The 22,232-nt window shown below is 38.3% G+C and overlaps 1 protein-coding gene across 3 annotated transcripts in view; it reads right to left on the bottom strand.

Annotated features, from left to right (window-relative positions):
* Positions 1 to 234: 234 nt before the first annotated feature.
* cd2ap (CD2-associated protein) overlaps positions 235 to 22,232 on the bottom strand; it is a 77,899-nt gene continuing 55,901 nt past the window's right edge. For all 3 annotated transcript variants that reach the window (XM_023278549.3, XM_023278550.3, XM_023278551.3), the window contains 6 exons: positions 21,760 to 21,869; positions 16,368 to 16,483; positions 13,699 to 13,782; positions 9,216 to 9,427; positions 8,515 to 8,578; positions 235 to 3,575 (listed from right to left, as the gene is read on the bottom strand). In XM_023278549.3, coding sequence (XP_023134317.1) covers positions 3,534 to 3,575; positions 8,515 to 8,578; positions 9,216 to 9,427; positions 13,699 to 13,782; positions 16,368 to 16,483; positions 21,760 to 21,869 — 628 coding nt within the window. In that variant the 3' untranslated portion in view covers positions 235 to 3,533. The remainder of the gene's footprint in view (positions 3,576 to 8,514; positions 8,579 to 9,215; positions 9,428 to 13,698; positions 13,783 to 16,367; positions 16,484 to 21,759; positions 21,870 to 22,232) is intronic.

Below are 22,232 nucleotides of genomic sequence, written 5' to 3'. Positions count from 1 at the left end.
ACTAACTCTCCAGCAACAAAGCATCCAAATGTTCCCCCCATACAGAAAACTTCATTTAGACACAGAGTTTGGTTAGAATGAATGTCTTGTGGGAGCATTGTAAATCTATATTGTTTATCCCCCCCTCCGTACACATTGCACATTCTGGTGGCCTTGGTGATTTATTCATAAAATGTAAAGATGAGCTTTAACCCAAGTTTATGTGACTAACAAACAAGCAAACTGAGTCGGACAGTAAATAAAGATGATATTTATTCTTTTATTTTATTTTTCTGCAAAGAATCTCAGCTCATGCAAGGATACAGCTCTTGTAAACAAAATCACTTGAAAATATGTCAGAAATGTGCACAGATTTTCTTCTTTTCTTGGTGTCAAACTCTGGAATGTACAATATGTGGAAGTCCAAGCCGTATTACAGATATCACAGAAAGAGCCGTCACCCAAAAAACGTCCCCCCAGGTCCCTCTTTACCCATGATGTGATTATTTCATTCCTCAGGCATATTGTTAAAGAGCCGTGCACTAACAGGAAATATGCTTCGTGGCATTCCACAAGTGCCATGCTCATTTAAGTCAGATATCAACTTGGTCAAAGCACTCTGGAGCCCAGAATTTAACATCATCATGTTTGCGGTTACACATAGAATCAAGCCTGAGGATGATTTAAAAGTAACGCTTCTTTAAAGACATTTGTGAGATATGTAAAAGGATAATTAAAATAAAAAAAGACAAAGAAATAGCCAGTATTAGGATTTCGGGTACGCAGTAGCAGCTGTGAAACAGTTGGTGAACTTTCAACTTGAAAATAAAAACCCTGCTCCTTAATGTGATGCAGGACCGGGGCTGGAGGGATTTACACTTGGTGCTGCTCTTGGTTTCTTAAAAGCATCTCGGCACAAAGATAAGCCGTTCATCAGCACAAAGTGTTCACTGTGCAGTCGGAGCTCAAGGCTACAGGTTGGAGCTGACGGAGGGGAACTCGAACCCCACATTAGTTCCACTTACACAAGCTTCACATTTCTGTAGCCCTGAACCTCGCCGGCAGCAACAGGGATCCAGTTGCCCCAGAATGAAAACAGCAATTAGCATCGTGAACTGTAGCAGCAGTTCTGTGCTGCTGAAAACATGAGAAAACAAAAAATGGCAATGTACAGTAAAAAAAGCGACCTTTTGTATGTTCTGGTTTTATAACTTAAAGGTTTTGGACTGTGTTGTAATGGAAGATTAGCAGTTAGCCGTGCTAGCAGTTCTGTGAGGCTGTACCTTTAACTGTATATCAAAGACGGACGTTTCGACCACCCATTGGTTTGTAGACAGCCATTTTAAAGACTCGAGTTTGGGATTTGGAAGAAGCTACACACAGTGATATGTTAGCAACAAGATAATCACAAGTCTGTTTTGCTCCAAATGGGACCATAATATGTTTTCAAACAAGATACTTTTCCAAACAGTATCTCCCTCGAAGCGCATGAACTCTTTTTAAAAAGTGAGCATTATAACTTTTTTCTTTTTGCAAAATGGGAAAAGCTCTTTTGAATTTTGCAGTTTCATTTAACTTTTACACAGGTATTGCTATATGGGTACAAGGCCTGTTAACTACAAATATACAAATTTTGTACCTATAACTTTTACAGAGGTTGAGAATTTCAGTTAACAAAGGAAAATGCAAGCAATCATCCTCTGAGGACCATTAATCCATCTATATTAATATATTTTAGTCTGGACCAAAGCTGTGAGTTACCCAGTCAGGTGTTTGTAGCAATTGCCACATCAGCTGCTAACATTGATAAAAAGACATTGTGGCAGACAAATAAAGTGTACCAATTTTCTTCAGGATCATCTACAAACAGCTGATATCATCAAAATCGTTTCAATGATATAATAAACAAAAATTTACACACAGGTGCTTAACTTGGAATAAAAAGAGTGTATTTCATTGTGCTGGCTGCTTTAGTGTGTGCTTCCAGTTAAGATAATTGTTTTCATTGTTGATTATTATTGCAATTAATCGATTAGTTGTTTGGTCTATAAAATGTCAGAGAAAGGTGAAGATGTCCTCAATTGTCTTGTATTGTCCACAACTCAAATATACTCAATTTACTGTCAAAGAAAGGGAAAGAAACTTAAAATATTCACATTTAAGAAGGTGGAATCAGAGAATTTAGATTTTTTTCTAAAAAAGAAATTACTCAAACCGATTAATTGATTATCAAAGCAGTTGGCGTTTAATTTAATAGTTGACAGTTGATTAATCGTTGCAGCTCTACTTCCAGTTAGCTTAACTTGTGTACCTGGAATGTGGGAAGAGATGGAGATGAGAAGATGCATGTACAATAATTACACTGATGTGTCCTGTGCAGGCTAATACAGAACATATTATTGAGCAGAAAGACCAGGCTCCTCTCAGATCTCGATTCTCTTCAAATCAAGGATGTGAGAAAAGATAGGAGGAGGTAGAATGGACAGCGATTTGAGAGAGGGATTGTGGTTGTGTTGAAAGGAAGAGAAGCAAGCAAGTTGCAGAGATGATCGTAATGAGGCTGCCTTTTTGGAAGAATGCAATCTATCTTTCCTTTCTCTTCTTTTCAGGTGTTTCTTTTTTTGTTTTTGCATGTTTTTTTTTACATACTAGAACTCTGGCTAAGCTTCTGAGAACATTCCCAGCAGGCAAAACAGTCTGACAAAAATAGAACAGACCAGCATAGAAGAGGCCCTGTATATAGTATTTGACTAGGCATGTCAGTAGATTTAAAAATATAGATATACAATATCATGCTGCAAATATTCCAGATCCCATTACAAACATTTGATAGATTTTTTTTGTTTTTAACAGGCACAGTAGTGTTACCCTGGATAGGAATGCTAGAAAACATATAAAAGACAAAGGAAAACAATGAAAGCTCTCTCTGATGCGCTGCAGTCAATGGGATGGAAAACTGCTGACAAGCGGCATATAGGAAAAACAGAAAAAGAATTTGAATCCAAAGATGTCAACTCAAATCAAACATCTTTAACAATCTTATTTGTTAAAATAAATCAACTATTTGTGCATCATAAAAAATATGACAAGTAGGCGAGGAAAACAAGCATCCCCAGCTTTCCACAAAGTCAGTAGTACTGAGAGCGAACCTCGATCCTGAGGAGTTCGAGGAACGCCAGAGTGAAAGACAGAGAGCAGGAGTAGCAGAGTTGTGAGTCCAGCGCAGTAGTTTGAAGTAAGGCCTCAGTTTTTAAATTTTTTTTTTTTTGAGTTGGCAAAATTTAAAACAAAAAAAGGAAACATATACATCTGTAACTTAATTACACCTAGCTTGAAAAAAAATATATGTGCAAAATGTAAATCTTACAAATATGGGGAGAGTTTGTTTTTGTAGATCATTGGAAAAAAATAAGATTGTGCTCCAGGTGGTTCATGTGATTGTCCACCTTCTCTCCGTCCACTTAGCTATCCGTCCACCGCCGCCCTCCTGCCCTCCGGTTGGTCGACAGGCCAGCAGCTGACCTCGAGGCTTGCTATTGGCTGGATTATGGGCTTCACGTCGAGTGGACAGTCCGCTTTAGCTTCTCTATCTCCATCTGTGAAGAACAAAGACCATCAGTCATAAGGCTACACCAATGAGACAAAACACTATTAGCACAGACAAAATAAATAACAATGATTATCACAGAATTAAAGTGCATGTAAGCATCTGGCATAAATTAAATCTTGATTATAGTCCAACGCAAAGGTGGGTGTGAATAGATCTGGATGCCCACAAATGAGGATTAGGTTTTATAGTAGTACTTCTTTCTCTTCACACACTCTGCTGGGAAAACTATGTTACATACAGGTGCAGTAAGTCATAACTACAAGCCATGTGTACTATTTGTAGCAATCACATATAAATTGACAAGAAGATTAAATTCATGCATACTCGGAAAGTATAATATCGACTTTTTACAGTTAGCTCTCATGGTCAACTTGCTGGATGTGCTAGAGATGGACAGGGTGCCAAATTGTTACTGCAAGATAAATGGAACGTAGCACCTCTGAGCAGCAAAAGCTTCCGAGTTCCTCCCAGTCAGCAGCAGCAAGCAGCTACCGACAGCGGATTGAGGAAGCACAAACCATAAACCAGCAGTAGAGGGTGTTAGTGGATGTGCTCACATAACTCTGATTCATAGCAGCTCCGACGGGCAAATTATAGGACTTTAAACATCCAGTGCTAATGTGTTGGTGCCAGATAAAAAAGGACACTCAGAGTCCAGGTCTTGGTAGCCAGATCAGTGTAGGGGTGTTAAAAACAATCAACACGGTCGCCTAGTCAAGTTAGCTGAGAACATATTTCAATGTCGATTAGCCGTCGACGCTGTGCGTTTTTCAACTGACTCAGAATGATGATGAGTGAGGTGTGTTACTACCTGATGAAATTACAGGAAAAATGGTCCCCCTTCTCTCAGTCTGGGGAAAAATGGGCCAAATTCATTACTTACTGCAGCACAGAAGAACTGGAGAGACACTGATGCTGCAAGTTGAATCCTTGGAAGGACCTCAGCATTGTGGAAGATGGTTTTTAAACTGCAGTTGCAGTGGGGCGGCTGGGTTAGAAAACTCACCAACATCTAACAACTCTATTGACTCAACGACATAGGATCAAACTCGCCAGTGAGCCTCTTATTGCTGGTAAGTTGTAACAGAATGATCCCACCTTAATGCTGCCATCACACTTGACTACAGTGGTACACAAGCTATTAAACCATCAAAACATCCAGAAAGTATTTACAATGTGCCTATTACTCAGGTACCACATGGATGCTGTTTGTGGTCATAGCTAACTATTTAACACAATATCATAAAGCTGGGTATCAGAAAATTGTAGAGTAGCAGCAGCAATTCACATAAATCCCCAAAATACATGAGACATTACTTAAGAAAGTGCATAATAGGCATCCTAACTGTCTTTTTAGTTAATTGGCAAATGCCTAATACACCCTTAAGCTAAAGTTTAAAGCTGATAGCTAAATTAGAGCTATTATGTAATGTGTAATTCATAGTTCCAATAGTCAATTGTATGTTTCAATAATCTATGGATTATTTGGACATTAAAATAGTCGCTAGTTGTATCCTGAAGTTGGAGCTATTCTGGCGGCACACAAACTGACAGCCTGTTAGTCAGAGGTGGTCATAATGTTGGGGCTCAGAGTAACACTGAAATAACAGAAAAACTCTGATGCATCTGCCAAAGTAGGCTGAGCTCATGAGTCAACCAATGTCATCATCCCTGCTGTGGAGTACAGAGGCTGAGGCATCCTGTTGTGTTCAGTGATGGGATTAGGAGAATATGAATGAGAATCAAAGCAGGGACTACAGCGGAACGTGAGCCGAGCAGCACATGTCTTTGACAAGTGTCCAGACTTCGTAATGACTTTCATTTCATAAAAAGTTATGAACACGGCTATCATTAATCACTAGTGGAGTTTATTTCACTTGTCATTTGGTTTTAATGTTTGATGGGCTGCAGGGTATTTCAGATTTCACTGACAGTTGGTGGAAATTCAGCTCACTGGATAAGGAACAGGTTTTTAATCATTTGTTGAGGATATAAGAATATTTTAAACAGACTGAAAGGAACATGCGGTCACTGGCGGTGATGACGGGGCTCAGAACAGATTGGGCAACAGATTTTAGGCTTCCTGCCGTTTTGAAAAACGTAACATCAACTCTTCATGTCTGCAGATGTAGAGAAGATGGTTCAAGTTTTACTGCCCGTTAAACAAACAGCCCTTACTCAGAAACACTAACAGCATTTAATAGTCAAAGGAATTAGACACTGCTACATTGCAAATGTCTATTCCATCCAATGATTCTCGCAAAAGAAACAAAATGTGACTTAAATATTACCAGTGACCCTTGCTGAGGTACTTTCTGAGAAGTGAAGAAAAGCTGAAACTTGACAAACTTGAAAAACGAGCAAACCGTCACTGAGGATCTTTAATGTGCAACAAGACAATTTTTATCCATCAACATTAGTTTGCTCGTCCTGAGGTGTAAAGCTCAGCAGGTCAGTTGTATAAAAGTTTCCCTGGCTGTGGAGGAGCTTGCAGAAATCTAGAAAAAAATCCTGATAATGCTGTCAGGGTAGTCCTGACTTAGGGGAGGTTAAGTATTTAATGCAAAGTCTTTACAACACTGGAAACTGTTTTCAGACATAGAACATGGAACATTGCTGTTCATGTGATGGCTTTGTATTATTCAAACATTCGGGACTTTCATGTGAATGTTTCTGTAAAGCTTTTTTAAATCATGCCAAGTTCATTACGGCTGTGATAATTGGCATCCAACATGAAGGACTACAGATGCTTTTGAGATGTAAAAATCACTAGCATCACTTTTTAAGCAGCAAATAGCACACACATGGTATAGAATCAGCCCTATAAACCTTCCACTCACACTCTGCCTCAATAAACAGACACACACCTGAAGTTAAGGCTGTCCTGTTGCAGCACAGATTCTACAAGCCACATGCAGCTTCACTATGTGGGAGACAAACCGAGAGGAAAGCTCTGAAGTCGTGAGGAACAACAAATGTGATGGCAGTCTCTCCACTTTTTCATTATCTCTTTCTTTGGACGGTTTTTCCACCTCCTACTTTGCATGTGTGGAAGTTAAAGTCAACCGCAGGGGGTTTAAACTAATCTGCAGTTATGTTTCTTTGTGTGTGGACTTTGTATGCCTGGGGTTCTCCGCAGGGGGTTCCCTCTTTCTACGATGTGATTTACTGCGTATTGGTGCCATGCTGGGAAAGGCTGAGCTGGGCCCAGTCTGCCGCTGTTTCGCCAGAAAAATCAGTCAGTCTACATGAAACATCGCAGCACAGGGAGGCTGAATGCGTTTACTGTAGTGAGGGCGACTCTCCAGGGTCTGCTAAAGTGAACATGAACGGAAGTCGTAACAAACACTGGATCAGACTCATTAACAAATGCAAACTGTTCTGTAACTGTAATAATATCATTTGGCTGTAAAATTACTTAAAGTACAATAACTGCAGCCATTAAGTAGCTGCTCTGGATCTTTTGCTCACACCACATGACATTCAGCAACAGATAGCTTATGTCTAGTTGTTGGGCTGTAGATAATCCACATTTTTTGAGTCCTTCAAGGCAGTAACTTTATAATACACTTAAAATTGGGAGACTCACACCAAAATTGGAGCAGCACTAGAAGAGACAGTCTGATGTTTGGGCTCTCGGTTAATTTAAAAGCATTTTACCACATTAAAATGTGTGATTAATTCTGTTGGAGTGCTACTGTATATGTGAAAAAAAAGAATGAAGCTTTTGTGTCCAAATTACACAGCTGCTGTTCCTTGAGTTAAATCTCAGAGCAAACAGTTGGTCAAGCTGCAATTTGGGTGACATAGGTGTCAGGTTTTAACAATGTGTGGAAGGAAAGACTGGCACTGCACTGATTTAGAAACTTTGTTTTAACTGTCTTGTTTGAGTGCACCAGTGTTACAAAAGCACAACGTTAAATTAGATGCAAATTCTTCATAAGATTCTACAATTCCTGTGGCTTAATGGTGTTCATTGGAGCCTCCCTTCCTTCTAAATGCTCACTTCTCTCAAATTCCCACAAGCTTAAATGTAGTTTCTTACATCTAAAGTCCTTCCCCATTCATAAATTAAACCCTAAAAACGCATGTCTGTGAATTGAACTGCCACGTTTGGAAGATTTTTCAATGAAAATAATCCCTTCCTGTCTTATAATGCTTAAATGTAACTCTAAAATGTGCAGATGTATGATGTGCCTGCCTCTTTCTACCCAGTGCTCACTGTAGCTTGAGCACATCAGCTTAAGTGCAATCTGCTCAGACACTGTGAAACTACTCTACACAATTGCAAATTGTAATTTTGGAATAATTTAGACAAACATATTAATCCGGGAACTGATTCTAAATAAAAATAATGATACAGAAAGTCCCAAACCACAAGTCAACAGGATTAGTTCCTTAGATTTGCCATATATGAAACCCAAAAAGTCTGAATCCAAGTTTTTGAGACTGTCATCAATACACTGCAATTTCAAGTTGGCAATGCACAGATGTGATGTTGACGGCTTATTTTGCTCATTGTGCACTCTCCAGCATATATTAAAAAAAAACAGGATATGCTAACAAGATTTTTTATGGGAGGTGGCATCAGGGATATTTTTCATGGTTTAGAAAACTCCTCAAGAATGACAGAAGATTCTTCACTGTATCAGACACTTTAGCTAGCTTAGTTATCTTGTCTGCTGCCGCTCTATCAACAACACTCTGTAGCAAAGTGTATTCTTCAGTCTCCCACTGCTGCAGTCCACTGTCAGCTGGGTGAAAGTCACCTGGCTGCTATTCATTGTCTTCCACTCATGTGCATGCATGTCAGTGTGGTTTTTCTGCTGTTCATGTGTGGCTAAAAAGCATCAATATTTGTCTGAACTAATGAGAGTAATGAATGTAGACAGCCCAGCATGTGTTTCTTTCGCGATCAATACTACCTGCAGGGCCATGCGCTTTAGCTTTTCTTCATCCAGCTCTCCTCGTAGCTCTGCGATCTCTTTCCTGGAAATACACAAACACACACATGCATACACTTCTTAGCGCTGTAACACCTGTAGAGCATATATATCATTTCCATGATTTAAATATAGTGTATTCATCAAGGATTACAAAGTGTTCCTTTAAAGGTTCTGACAAAAGCTTCCTCGAAGTTAAAGAGAGCATAAATGTTTCTGCTACAAGAGCTCGGGGCTGTATTTCAGTTACTTAACTGAACTTATAGGTAATGCAGCTAGAATTTTAATCCATAATTACAAAGTTCCATTCTGCCCCATATTCGCTATAAATTCATGATTAAGTATGACGCAGAACAGTATTAGGAAGCAACTTGACAATGATGTGGAATAAGTAGAAATGATGGAAAGGACAGAAAATTGCTTGAGGCAACAGAACAGCTTGATAGAATCCATACTTATTATTAATTCAGAAAGACAGTGCTGAGTATTGCATATGTCATTATTTTGCCTGCAATACATGAATTTATAATGCTACTGTCAAACCCAATGTTAAGTATGTATTTAAAAGACACAAAATATATACAAAATATATATGAAAACATTCTTCCTGAAGGTTGTTAACCTGAAAGGACTCTTTAAGTCAGCAACCAAACCCTGTTATCATGCATATCCAGTTTCATTACATTTGCTGGGCCTTGAGCAGCTCCACAGACATTAGTAGCTCCTTCATCTGGCTCCTGAGCTCCTCCAGTTGAGACCTCGGCTCTTCGGGCTCCACTTGGGCCCTGCTGCCCTGAGAAGCGCCGACATCTGGGCTTGGGCTTGCTGTTGGGCTTGGCTTGGCCTCAGTGGACTTGTGGAGTGACGGTGAGAGGGATAAGGTGGTTGTGGAAGGCTGTGAAGATAAAACAGAAAGAAATATCAGACACAGGGTCAGTGTTAAAGATGCATTTTCAAAATGTGTGAAAGCTAACACCTCCCGTCAAGATAACTGGTTCACACTCCTGAAGGACACATCAAGTATGACGCATTATTTTCATACTCAAAATAATCTGTGCAGAGACATACTGAAAGACAGCGCTTGCACCAGGACTGAAGTGTTTCAAGGAGAAACTGATACCAGAATGTTCATAAGCAATTTGCAATAGCCAGGTAGCCCAACTTACTTATTTGTCAAGAATATAGTAGCAGCTGTGAGTAAGAGTGTTGCGGTTGACACAGTTCATTCACATTTATCACCTAAGCAAGTCGTGGACTTGGCAAGATGACGAAATTCATATCTCAGGAACTCCAAGCAGTCATGGAAAGCATAATGCTGGCCTTAGAGTGACCTCCTATGTGCCCTAATTTCCTTTTAGCTCAGTGTAAGAATCTTTGCTACTGTTTTGCTGCTCTCCTCTGCATTTCCTTTCAGACAGATCTGCTCTGTATCCATATGTCTGATTATTTAACACACTGGACCGGAGCAGAACTGTGTGTGAAAACAGACATAAACAGAGCGGAGCACAGGAGATAATATTAAATGAGTTGACCACAACTCATCATGACCATGTAATGTAGTTTAGAATGCAAGTGTGGGTTAATGGTTGTTGCTGGATTATGTTTTGCTGGCTCTCATCTACACAACCTTTGTGGTTATAAATAACACATGAAGGTAGAGAGAGTTCTGGCTGATTTGCCCATTAGTTTTGGTCTGAAGTGTTGTTGCTCTAATCCTATCCAGTGGTATTGAATGTCGCATACAGGACCTTGAAATGCAGATGTCTCTTTAGTTACTATTACTATTAAAACACTTGCCAGTTGAGCAGTCTTTGCCACTGAAGCTCCTGCCATTTGTATTTCCATTTATGACACCTGTTTTACACAAAAATCTTTTTCTCTTGCCCTCCTGATAAAAGAACAAGAAGCCCTGGGACAGAATGGCACATATACCATTGTAATATTCATCATAAGACACTGAAGACTTCCTTTTAAAGAGTTATAAACTATTTTTAAACAGGATTAAACAAAACAAATACCCACAAAACACACAAAAAATATCTTTGGGATAAAAATTGATTAAAGGCTAAAGCACATGAGATGTTCGTAACATTCATGATACTTATATGAAGAATGTGTTTGTTTTTCCAAGTCTGCAAATCCAATACTCACATGCCCATATGTACTGAACATTGAAATAATTCTGAGCTGCTGTAATGAGAAAAAATACATCCACATGATTCCTGTGTGCTAGACTTAGCCAAAGCTTTTATGAGCAGTCAGCGGTGTGCTAGCCAAACTGGGAGAGCTTCTGTCACAGTTTCTGTCTTTATGTTACAAAAATCTCTGTATTTGGATGGTTTCCTTGCAGAGCCATAGAGAACTGATACATTCTGACAGTCACATGAAGGTTTCAGAGATTAGGACAAAAAAAATTGGCAGTAAAAGTGCATATGAGGACCACAACAAATGTATCCATTTTATTCAGCTAATTCTGATAATATTAGCTTCAGCTTAACTGTTCTTGGATGGAGAGTAATGGGTTTTGTCTCCTAAACATACATCAAATCCATTGGGGAATGAAATGGCCCATTCAAAGCACAGATCTGAGTCTGATTGCAATGTTGTAGGGGTATTTAAAATGGGCAGTGCATTCAAGAAGATCCTCAAATGTCTTGCAACTGATGGAGGAGCTGTCCAGAATTATAGCCAGCAGATATCAGAGACTGGTGGAGAATTATGCAAAACACATACAAGAGGTTATTTCTACAAAACAGTGCAGATGCATTTGTTTGTTTCTTGACTTATACCCTATTTTCACTTGCTTGAATATACCATATCTCATTGTTTCTGTCCATATTACTTTCATACTCTTGCATACACTTACCCAGTCAAACATATCTAGGCATCACACTTTGAAGATACTTTCATTCTACCCGTGTGGTTTCAGAAATTCAGATTCCACAAGGAATTTCATGGTTACAACCTCTCCTAACCCTGCAGGCTCACATGATTCTGTTCTTTTTCTTAACTTTCACGAATGAAAATGTTACAAGAGTCACAATATCATTTTTTTTTCCAATAACAGGGTGAGGAGAAGGACGCAGACAGTGCATGTTCTGTAATCTCACTTCTGGGAGTCTGAGCTGCTGGGTTATGAGAGGTCGAAGTCGGGCTTTGCTCTGTGTGGTTCCGCAACAGGCAGGTCAGGAGCCGTTTGCCCTCCAGTTGAAGAGTCAGGTGTAATTAGCTTGAATTGACGATGACCAATCTGGGCGAGATCGCCTCGAACGCAATTACTGAAACACTGAAGTGGAAGACTGAACAGTAGGCAGTGGACCTCCATCTGTCTCTCCTGGCCTCTCTATGGTTAGAGAAGTGTCTGGAAGGTGCCAATTAACTGGCCTGTGTGAGGGTGTGTGTGGGTGAAAATCTTCGTATTGTTGATATACTGTCCACACGAGTTGCTCTGCTTGCCTTGAACTTTAGCATCTTCATTTCATTCATTACACAATGGAATAACAAACTGCATGAAGGACTTTATAGGTTCCAATATTCACCATTTGATGAAGTGAATCTGACAGAGTTTTCCCTTTTTTCCCTCTATATTGTAAAACCTATTCATTATTATTACGTGTTTTTATTTTTATTTTGCTCTTGGTTTATTTTGATTAAAATTTTAAGTTGTTATAGCCTTATTTTTCTCCACATTTCTTAAAAATGTCTTTGCAGCTTTTCTTGACATGTTTCTTGTTCTGCTATTAAATTCTATTTTTTTATTCTTTTGTGGGAGTTTTTATTAAAATAATTTGTGACAGTGTTGTAAATCTGCAACTCATGACTACTTTAGCAGTTATTGTGATTGATTCATTTATTATTAAAAATGCATGTCCTAATTTCCTAAGGGAACAATAATTGGCTGTGTAAACCAAAATCAATATTCAATAAATCAATAGTACCTCTATGTCTTTGCACATAGTATTCTTTAACGCTGTTATGAGGAAGAGCTACTTAAAATAACAAATTGCTTCTCAGTAGCCTTGGTTACCAAGTTTCAACAAAGGAACTCAGTGGCTGCTGCCTCTTATGTGGAAAATGTTAAAATTGTGCAAACAAAAACATATTGAATATACAACAACATCAAAAAAAAAACAACAACAACAGGAAATACCCCAGTTTCATTACCTACTAATTTATCATATTTTCGGTTTTAAGTTTGGCTCATCCCGCAGCGCCAGTTCTGCTTACCAAAAGTGCCCCACTAGGCGGCTCACATTCCACACTTTACAAATTAAAACTTCTACATAGCATTTTAATCACATAGCCATGATAGTAATGGCCTTTTAATTTTTTTGTGAGCAGAGTATAGCCACACACACATTTCATTGGATGTTTTCATCCTGACATTTTAATACATGCATCCTCCAAGGTAATTTATTTGTAATTGTAAGGCTTAAAATAAATCCAGTACAACCCCAGTATAGACGAGGAATTTAAATCCACTCCTACCAGGCAGGAAGACCAATACAGGGCTCTTTTTCTACAACATGACCACTGGGCTTGTTCTTCAGAGGTGGCAGTTCAATCTAGTCATTATTAGGTCTTCATTTAGGTAAATAACACTGAAATGTTAAAACAATTAAAAATTAACATCACGTTTGTTCTGTAGCAGTGTTTAAGCCTGGTTCCAACAAAAATTCTCCACTGAGAGCTATAAGTTATATATATTTTTAGCAAATATATATTGTTTCAAACACTGATTAGCGCTATTTTTGACTACCAATAATCTGTATCAATATTGGCTCTGAAAAAACATGCATGTCAACCTCTAATTCTAATCATTTCATTCCAAAGTGAAATTATACTTTGCAGTAAAATGCATAGCAGTCACCACTGACAAGCTGCTGCTCACCACTGAAAATTCAGAGATTTCAGTTAAGAAAGATTGCTAGCAGTTGGTTGGTATTAAATATCTAAGCTGGCAGAAGGCTGCTACTGATTGCTACCGATTGTATTCAGTGAAAAGTAGTTAAAGCTCCAAATTTTTCTAGATGTTTCTAGACTGTATTTCTGCAAAAATTCTGCATAAACCGCAGTCATATAAATGTCTGACTGCTGACGGGCTGGCCGCTATCCATTTCCACTCTTTGTTATCTGAAATTGGTGAATAGTATTGCTTTTAATTACCTTTCTGGTTTCTGATAGCTTTGCTTTGGCTGCGTCCTCTTCGTCGATCTTGAAGGATTTCTCAACACTCACTTCCTTGTTGGGCTGTAAGGGAAGAGATTTATTAATTTTTGTTTTAACATTAATATATTATTGGATTTTTGACTTGCTGTCTTTCCTGATAAAAACAAAAAAAATCTGGCAATATTCTGCCAACACTGGAGAAAGTGCTAATCCTCTTTGACACTTGACAGTTAATCTTTCATAGTTATCTGGAAAAGGGCAGCTGACTGACATCTTGACACAAGTCAATGTTCTGAAAGATAATTACAGGAGAGCATGGCTGGAGATGAGACCCTGGTGTGAAGAGAGCTACGACTTGAGTAGGTGTTTCCGTCCAACATGGTCAGGATGTGGCTGTCAAAGTGCAAACTGTGGATTCATGATCTGTGTGCCTTTTGGTAATGGAAAAATATAAACATGGAAAAAGCTGCAGTGTACTCAAACCTTGTGTGTGTGTGTCAATGACAGGTTACAGTAATGTACGGACTCTGACGTCAAAACGTTTCAAATGATACCCAAAAGTAGTGTTCATTGAGTGGTGTTTCTATGATGGAGGGACCAAAGCTGTCCCTGCTTTATTGATATTTTTAAACTCAAGATTCCTAGAAGCTTCATAGTGACACTGTCTGGAGTGTAGAAGTGATTAATTAGTATTGATACTGTTAGTTATTAAAATTTTAATAAAATGACTAGGTTAATAAAGTTTTAAACAGCAGCTTAAAATATGGACAATATGGAGGATTTTATTGCAATTTAATACAGGAAGAGCATTTCTCTGTTCTGTTGAACTACAAAAAATACCCCCCAGTAAACTTGCAGTTGGAGACTGATGTTTTTTTTGCTGCACAAATTTGCTTACTGAGAGCACACTAACCAGATGGCAGTCCAAGTTTTAAAGGATTCAATTCCTATTTGTTTTACCCTGGCATATTTCCCATTATTGTAGCTATTGTAGCTCTATGGGTCATGCTACATTTGCACTCTTCTCCCCTGTGCATTGACTCAGGAAACACAAAACAGCTTGTGAAAAGCATTCAGTGAAGCAATTATATTGAGCCCTCAAAAGCGTGTTAAAAATGCACATTTTCATATGGATCATTTTAAATGTTTGCTTTTCGAGTCTGAAGGTAAATAGACTAATTACCCTTGCATCCACCATCCTTAGGTCCTTGCTGGCTGAATCACATGCATACTTATCCGTGCATGCTGGTTTATTTATACATGTGAGGCTGACTTACACTGTGATCATACTGTCTTCTGAGGAAACTCAGCAGGTTAATGCAAAAATGACCAAACTGAGGGTGAAAACAGGTCATTTCAGTTTGACTGCAGGTTGTATTGATTGGAATCAAAGTCCACAGATGACGTTCAATCCTATTGGAGGATGGAGCCAAAAAGGAAAAAGGACGCCCTAAAAGACAATGTACTTCATGAAAACTGGTGGTGTTCTTGCATCACTGCTCTATTGCTTATTGAAGAGGAAAATTATTGATGCAGAGAGGAACCTATTTATGCCAGATTTGGAAAATCTCCATTGGCCCATGAAAAACAGCAACCTCAGTTGTGGAACCAAAGGTAATGGACTGTACAGCTTTGTAGATGGTGTTTTATCTCCCCAACTGGAAGGAAAGACCAAGACCAGAATGACCTTACAATGATGAAGAAAAGCTAGCACAGTTAGCCAAATGGCTGTTGCAGGTGACTTAATTCTGTGTTTACTTGAAATAATTCACAAAAACAAAAATCTTCTTTCTTTGTAAAGTTGCAGGGAGCTCATGCTAAATCGCCCGCCAGACTATTTACAAGCCGTTTCAGGTGATTCCTTATTTCTTTGAATCTGAATAAAAGAGGTTAAGAGTGCAAATTTTACTTGGCAACAACAGCCACATAATTGGTAAATGCATCAAGTTTAAATAAATTGGAATTCTACTTTCACTCTGGCCAGTAAAAAGGGAGCAATTCTTAGCTGCAGCTTCTCTTTTCGTCTTTCACCTGTGATGTTTATGAAATTAACTGTCAAAAGCGAAGAGAACTGCAAGCTACATACCAGAAACTTTAATGCTTTCTATAATATGTATAGCAAGAAAGCATTCAGAGAGCGCAGTACTCCGCCAAGGCCGCTCAGTCGTCGTATCATTTCCGACAGATAAGTCCTGATAAATCCGCAGTGGTGGATTTGCAGTAGGATCATAATCATGTGATTGTCAGCAGGCAGCTGATGTAGCATTCACTTGTTGTCATAGTTACAGTGACACTGTGTCCAACAGAAATCTTTAAAAAAATCTGTGGATCCAGACTATAAACCACATCACTGCCAAACTCTAATCACGTGGTCCTTGTGTCATTTCTGACCTTCCCTGAGAATGTTATCCAAATCCATTATTCCATTTCTGAGCAAATGTTGTGCACAGAAAGACAGACTAGCAGACAGATAAACATACGTTGATCGTCACTTAACTCCGCCACGTTCCTGGGCGGAGTAATAACAAACCTGAGTATTGTTCCAACAGGATTCAATGATCTATTAGAAAAACACCCTATTTAACATATAATTAGTGGCAAGAAATTTGACATAAGATCTTGCCTTGTTGGGGAAACAAGAAGGGAGAAATTTTCTGCATCTTTACCGAATGTCCTCCACCAAACTGGGCGGGCAGCCTCCTGCCAGGCATCTTTGGTCTGTTAGCTGTGGGGTGAGAGAGCTTCTCCGAGGTAGACGACAACTCATCAAAACTCATCAGATCTGTTCAAAACAGAGGAGATGGGCAGAGGAAGAAAAACAAAACAGGGAATTATTTTTTGGTGGAATTTTTCAGATTTGACTAGAAAGAACATCCACAGATGAGGTAACACTTTTAACTTTATTCAATTTCAGTGCACTCTGATAGCATTAGCAAACACATTTAAGTGCAAAATTGTGTGTAGAGCAGACAAAAACAAAGCTTTACATAACTTTGTACCATCAGGGTGTCTGTCCTTAGAGAATCAAAATACAAAAAATACAAATTAAAAAAAAAAAAAAAAAAAATGCAAAGTCAGCCACATTAAATAATATGAACAGACTAAAGGTTACTGACTGAGCACATTTATAATTCAGGTTTAAAAAAAATGAACTGCATTTTTTGATGTTCAAGGGTAAAATCACGGAAATTTGGAAATGTTTGTTTCTCTATGGTTAGACCTTAATGCGCCCTGAACTGCATGTTCTCAAATTGCATACATACACTTGTTAAAGCAGAATTTCTGTGATGCGTTAGGGTGCTGGTTTGAGCCAGTGACATTAAGCCACTTAGGCACCATGAAATAATTTATTCTATCTTCCAGGGAGGTAATCTCTTCACCACGGCAAGTTTCTCTTTGGTGGAATGGTCGATCCATATTAAGTCACATGTGCTCTGCAAACATGAGATTCCTCTTCGTTCCCTTCAGCTCTTTATTTTATTCAAATCATTCATAGGCCCTTGGAGGTGGCATTGTACATTGCAAATGTTCCAAAGACTTGGATTCAATATGTATAAACCATGACCACATACACAGCACACATTCTTTTATGGATAATAAAATGGATTATTACCATGCACAGTTATGTTTTTTTAAGTCATACTCTTGACCTCTATTGAGGACAAAGTTACCTTTCCTTCTTGCAGGCTTTATGGTAAAATGTGCTTCATCTGGTAATAACCTAGATCTGATAGCAATTTTTAATAATGTAATGCAATCATGCAATAATTATTTGGAGGTATTTTCACTCACAGGCCATGTTCTGAGTGAAAAGACCATCATATCAGTTGCAAAGAGCACAATTAGCACAAAGCTACATGGTAAATGTTAGAAGATAATTTCTCTACCTTTTAGTACAATATTAGTCAGTGTGAACATTTTGGAAAACAGTGACAAAGATACTTTAAATGATTTAGTAATTGGTTAAAAAAAAAATAATAATAATAATAATAATAATTCTTAAGTGTCAAACAACAAATACAGACTAAATGTTGAGAAAGAAATTGAAGAAAACAAGGGAGGTCTTGTACTTTTTTCCATGACTGTATGTACTCATGAATCTAGATGGTGAGGACAAAGTTTCACTCTAAGTTTGCAACTGGGACCAGCATGTGGGATAAAGTTATTCTCAGGTTAGTGATTTCAAATTTCAGAGATTCAGAGACTCTTGCTGGTGGAGAGGAGTTCAAACAGTTTGTGTGCTGACGTGAGGGGTCAAAGACGCAGCAGGATCACTGGTTGTCAGCCTTTCTTTCAGTTTGTCAGGGTGACTTCTTGCAGCTATTCTGTTTGCCTTGTCCAGTTTGAGTTTTAGTTGTCTATAAAAGACTTTGTCTTTTTTTCTTGTAGGCCTCCTCTTCGGCCTTATGGATCTAGTCAAGCCCAGGGCTGAATCACAGTTCACCACTGTCCTGGACACGTGTCCCGCAAAGGGGAATGTACAGTCTCACAGAAGCAGATATATGGCGTCAGAGTGAGTGAGTTGAACCACGTCAGCAGTGAAAGCCTCAAAGACAGTTCAGTCTGTGCAGTCAATGCAGGCTTGGGAGACTGAGAGGAGATGGACAGTAGTATGAATGTCCAAGAACAGCGCAGGGCGGCAGAGTGACGTATGTAGCGGTGAGTCCAACCAAGTGAAAACACTATAATGGAGACATCATCTTAATCCGCACAAGTACAGTTCAGTACCATTCAGATTTCCACAGCAATAAGTCTATTTGCCATGTCAAATTAACCAAACTGTAGTTCGATGTTTTCTTATAGACATAATTAATTGTATTGCTTCTTTACTGTTTTCTCGATTACAACTAAGCTACAATCAAAAATACTCTAGCACTTGTTTCACATTAAAAGTCTGATTGCAAATGAAAGAATACTATTTCTTGATCTGCTGTGAGGCTTTCAATGTGAAATGGTGTTTTAAGATTCAGTGACAATAGCTTAACAATGATCTAGAAAAACACAAACCACTATAATTCATTAGTGAATAATGTTATCTATTAATCCTCTTAACCACAAACCCTGCCAGCACGTTTTAAAGACACCTTATCTTCTTTTTAAAAACTATAACATTTATCAGAGCCAGAAAATGTAGAAACAGAATTGGCAGTTTTTCAACTTTCTGATGGTTCTTGAACCAATCAACTTCAACATGCCGCTCTGTCTGAAGAACTACCCAGATCCAAGCTTAAAATTTTAATATTCCTTCAAAATCACCTCATTATCCAGGCTTGATTTAAAAATTTGCCAAAATAAACAGTTTACACTGCTCAAATGCTGTTAAAAAAGTAAAGATTTTGAACTCTTGCTTGCAACTATGACGCCATCAGAGACTGTGCACAACTAACAGTTGAGAATTGACAAATATTTTGGGACACTTGACCGAAACTGTGCCGAACTGCAAGTGAAGAACTACACAAATTTAACATTCAAGCAGTAAAATATCTTTAGTATGTGGAGCTACAATTTTTCCCTCGTATTGCCAACACCTGGACTCACATTCAACATGGCAGTAACTCAGATTGCGCTCCATTTCTTCATCACTGTCTGATTCAGATGAGCCACCAGACGTGATAGGAAAAGACTAAAACTTACTGTCAGAACTCCAGAGAAAACCACTAGCACCAACCTGCTTTTCATTCATGACTTGGCAGAATTTATGTAGTGCTTTTCACAGACAAAAATCACAAAGTGCTTTACAAGCACCATTTGTAGCATGAAAACTGGGATAAAAGGTCCTTGGGTAGGTGCTGGGGATAGAGTTAATTCAGCATATCTAACCTATGTAAGCAAGCTGAAGAATGAGGGTGAAAGAGATCTGTCTAATATGTAGCAGCTGAACTGTTCAATGCTCAGTAAGTACGAGTGGAAATTTACAAGTATACTCTAAAAGCAACAGCCAATGAACAGACATAAGGAAAGGGGTGATAAGAGCCTATTTGACCTAGCAAATTGTCTCATGTCAGCAACCTGAATCTTCTACAAATGAAATAGGCATGACTAACCAAGTGAGAAAAATGGCAGAATACCATTTGTGATATGAGATGAGATAAAAGGCATGTATCTCTGAGCTTCCTAACATTTCTTTGTTGGAAAAAAAACTCAAGATTGGGGGGCAGCTGGTTAATAGTCCTGCCTACTCTTCACCTTTATTTGTTCAGCTCTATTGTCGTATTGTTGTTATGTCTATTCCTGCGCGAGTACAATGAAAACAATGAAAAACCAGAGCCAAATTCCTCGGCTCTGATTAAGTCTATTCTGATTTACCTGTAATAACAGTGATTTCTAAGATTCAAGGCCATGTTCTTTCTGGAGTGGATGGAACAAAATGTTACAATACAAGAGAGGTAACTTGTCAAAAAGTTTGTTTATGTGCATACAACGCAACAAACTAAAACACAGCAAAAAAAAAGAGTCTTTTCCACTTTTAGAATGAAACCCTGAAAAACTTCAGCAGCTGTTGTGCAACAGCACTTTGCACTTCTCAGTGGTAAACTGCTGCAGTTAGAAAGCACTGCCAGTCGCCTGTAATTCCACGAAAAGATTGAACTTTCATGTTGGATGGCAGTGCGTGACAGACTGGCTTCTGCAGAGTTGTGTACACTTTTAGCACCTCTTTAGCACCTTTTCAAGGCATCTGTCACAGAGTACTCGAGTGAAATACCTTCGAGCCTCATCTAATAAATACGTTTCAGATGTTTTTTCTCTGTGACCTTTCTGCCTCCTTTTCTGTCTTCCCTGTGATAAGCTATCAATCTTTTCAAAGATGTCTGTTTTTGCTCCCTTTCACAGTCCTCATTTTTTGATTTCTATGACTTACAATGAGCTGTATTTTCATTTTAGAAGTGATGTCAGCTAAAGCTCTACATGTCTTCCTTATGTCATTCACTGCTTTTTTGTAGTTACATTTGCATATCAACGTATAGACCAGCTTTTATAAAATCACATTCAAGGTTGTCTGCACAACATTCAGCAGATTTATTCTTAAAAAGAAGGAGTAGCACATGAGAGCCTCAGAATTACAGTAGCGACTCACACTGAGCTGAAATTAATGAGCAAACATAAATTAGGCAAGTAACATAAATAAAATACTTAGATTATTAATTGTTTAGATTTTAGCGAACTAGCCGAACGCTGGATTGCACATTTCATTATATATGCAGTGTGGGCGAGCACATTCAGTCTTTTTATAAGCATTAGGAGCGCTGGTGGTTTCAAAGGGAGGAACTCAGACGCCAGACAGGCGGTCAAAATATTGAGCAGAAAGGCCCAGATTACAACACACTTGCAGTGTGACTTCGCTCTCTTCTACAGATGCCAGTGCTTCACTTTATCTCCACATAATAGACAGCTGCTGCTATGTCAATTACAAATTCATTTTTTAAATCTTGCATATTGCAGCTTTAACATTTCAGTGCAACAAAAACTATTTATTGACAATGTCTGTAGGATGGATATGAGGTAATCAATATTTTCTTGACCAGTTATTATTAAGGGTTTCTTCAGCAAATGACTAAAGCACAAACTGCAGCTTTCAATTCAGTTTGATCCAATAAACAAGAATCTGAATTTGATGGATTCAAGGCTTATTTTCAACCACGTTTGCTTGAAAACACAAAAATATTTATTCCTCCTTATTCCTCACATCTACAAAGTACTGTTTTAAGTTTCACCACCACAGGTATTTATAGGTGTATAAATATATATGATTTATAGAGATTTTTATAATTGATTTTCTTTCATTCTTCAAATTTCTCATAACAGGCTCTCTTCAATATGATTGCAGTGCGTACACTTCACACAAAACGAGGTAAACAGTACTATTTAGTTGGATGTTAAAACATAAAGACAGACATTATATAACAATAGTTGAAAGTGATTTTCTATATGAATGTAGGTTTCTAGAGGACATGATCCTGAATGCCTTTTGTTGTTAATGTTATCAAGATATTGATGCTAAAGCTAGCAAAACTAATCACTCGACTGTGGCTGGAATGGACTGACTTAATTTGCACATACCAATGTCTGAGGACTTCTCCCCCCAGTCGCCGGAAAGTGTTTTGGGCTTAGTGGGCAATAATGGCTCAAAGTCAGACTTTGGTCGTGTGGAAGGCAACTCTCCATTGTACCTGTTTTTAAAATAGAAAAATTGAAGAGAGAAGCAAAAAAGAAGTTTATTGAAGACTTCCAATCTGTGCAAATAATATCAGTTATTGCTTTCTACAGTATACTGTAGATTCAGAAAGTATTTAGAAAATATTATTTTACTACCTGCACACTTTATTCATTATATTTTCGATACGTTGCAGATTTCATTTCACACATATAAAAATGAATTATAACATTATTTCATATAACTCAAGCTTAATTGCAAAATGAATACAAAAGCATTGAGACACTTTGCTGTGACCCTGTGTAAGCTGTGTGTAGAGTTTGACTGGACTCCATTTGTTGCTATCTGGATTGTCTGGACACAGTTTACAAAGGCACCC

Source organism: Amphiprion ocellaris, chromosome 12 (genome assembly GCF_022539595.1).
Source record: "Amphiprion ocellaris isolate individual 3 ecotype Okinawa chromosome 12, ASM2253959v1, whole genome shotgun sequence".
Classification (NCBI taxonomy): domain Eukaryota; kingdom Metazoa; phylum Chordata; class Actinopteri; family Pomacentridae; genus Amphiprion; species Amphiprion ocellaris.
Note: the sequence above shows the minus strand (reverse complement) of the source record. Positions and strands in the feature narration are given on the sequence as shown.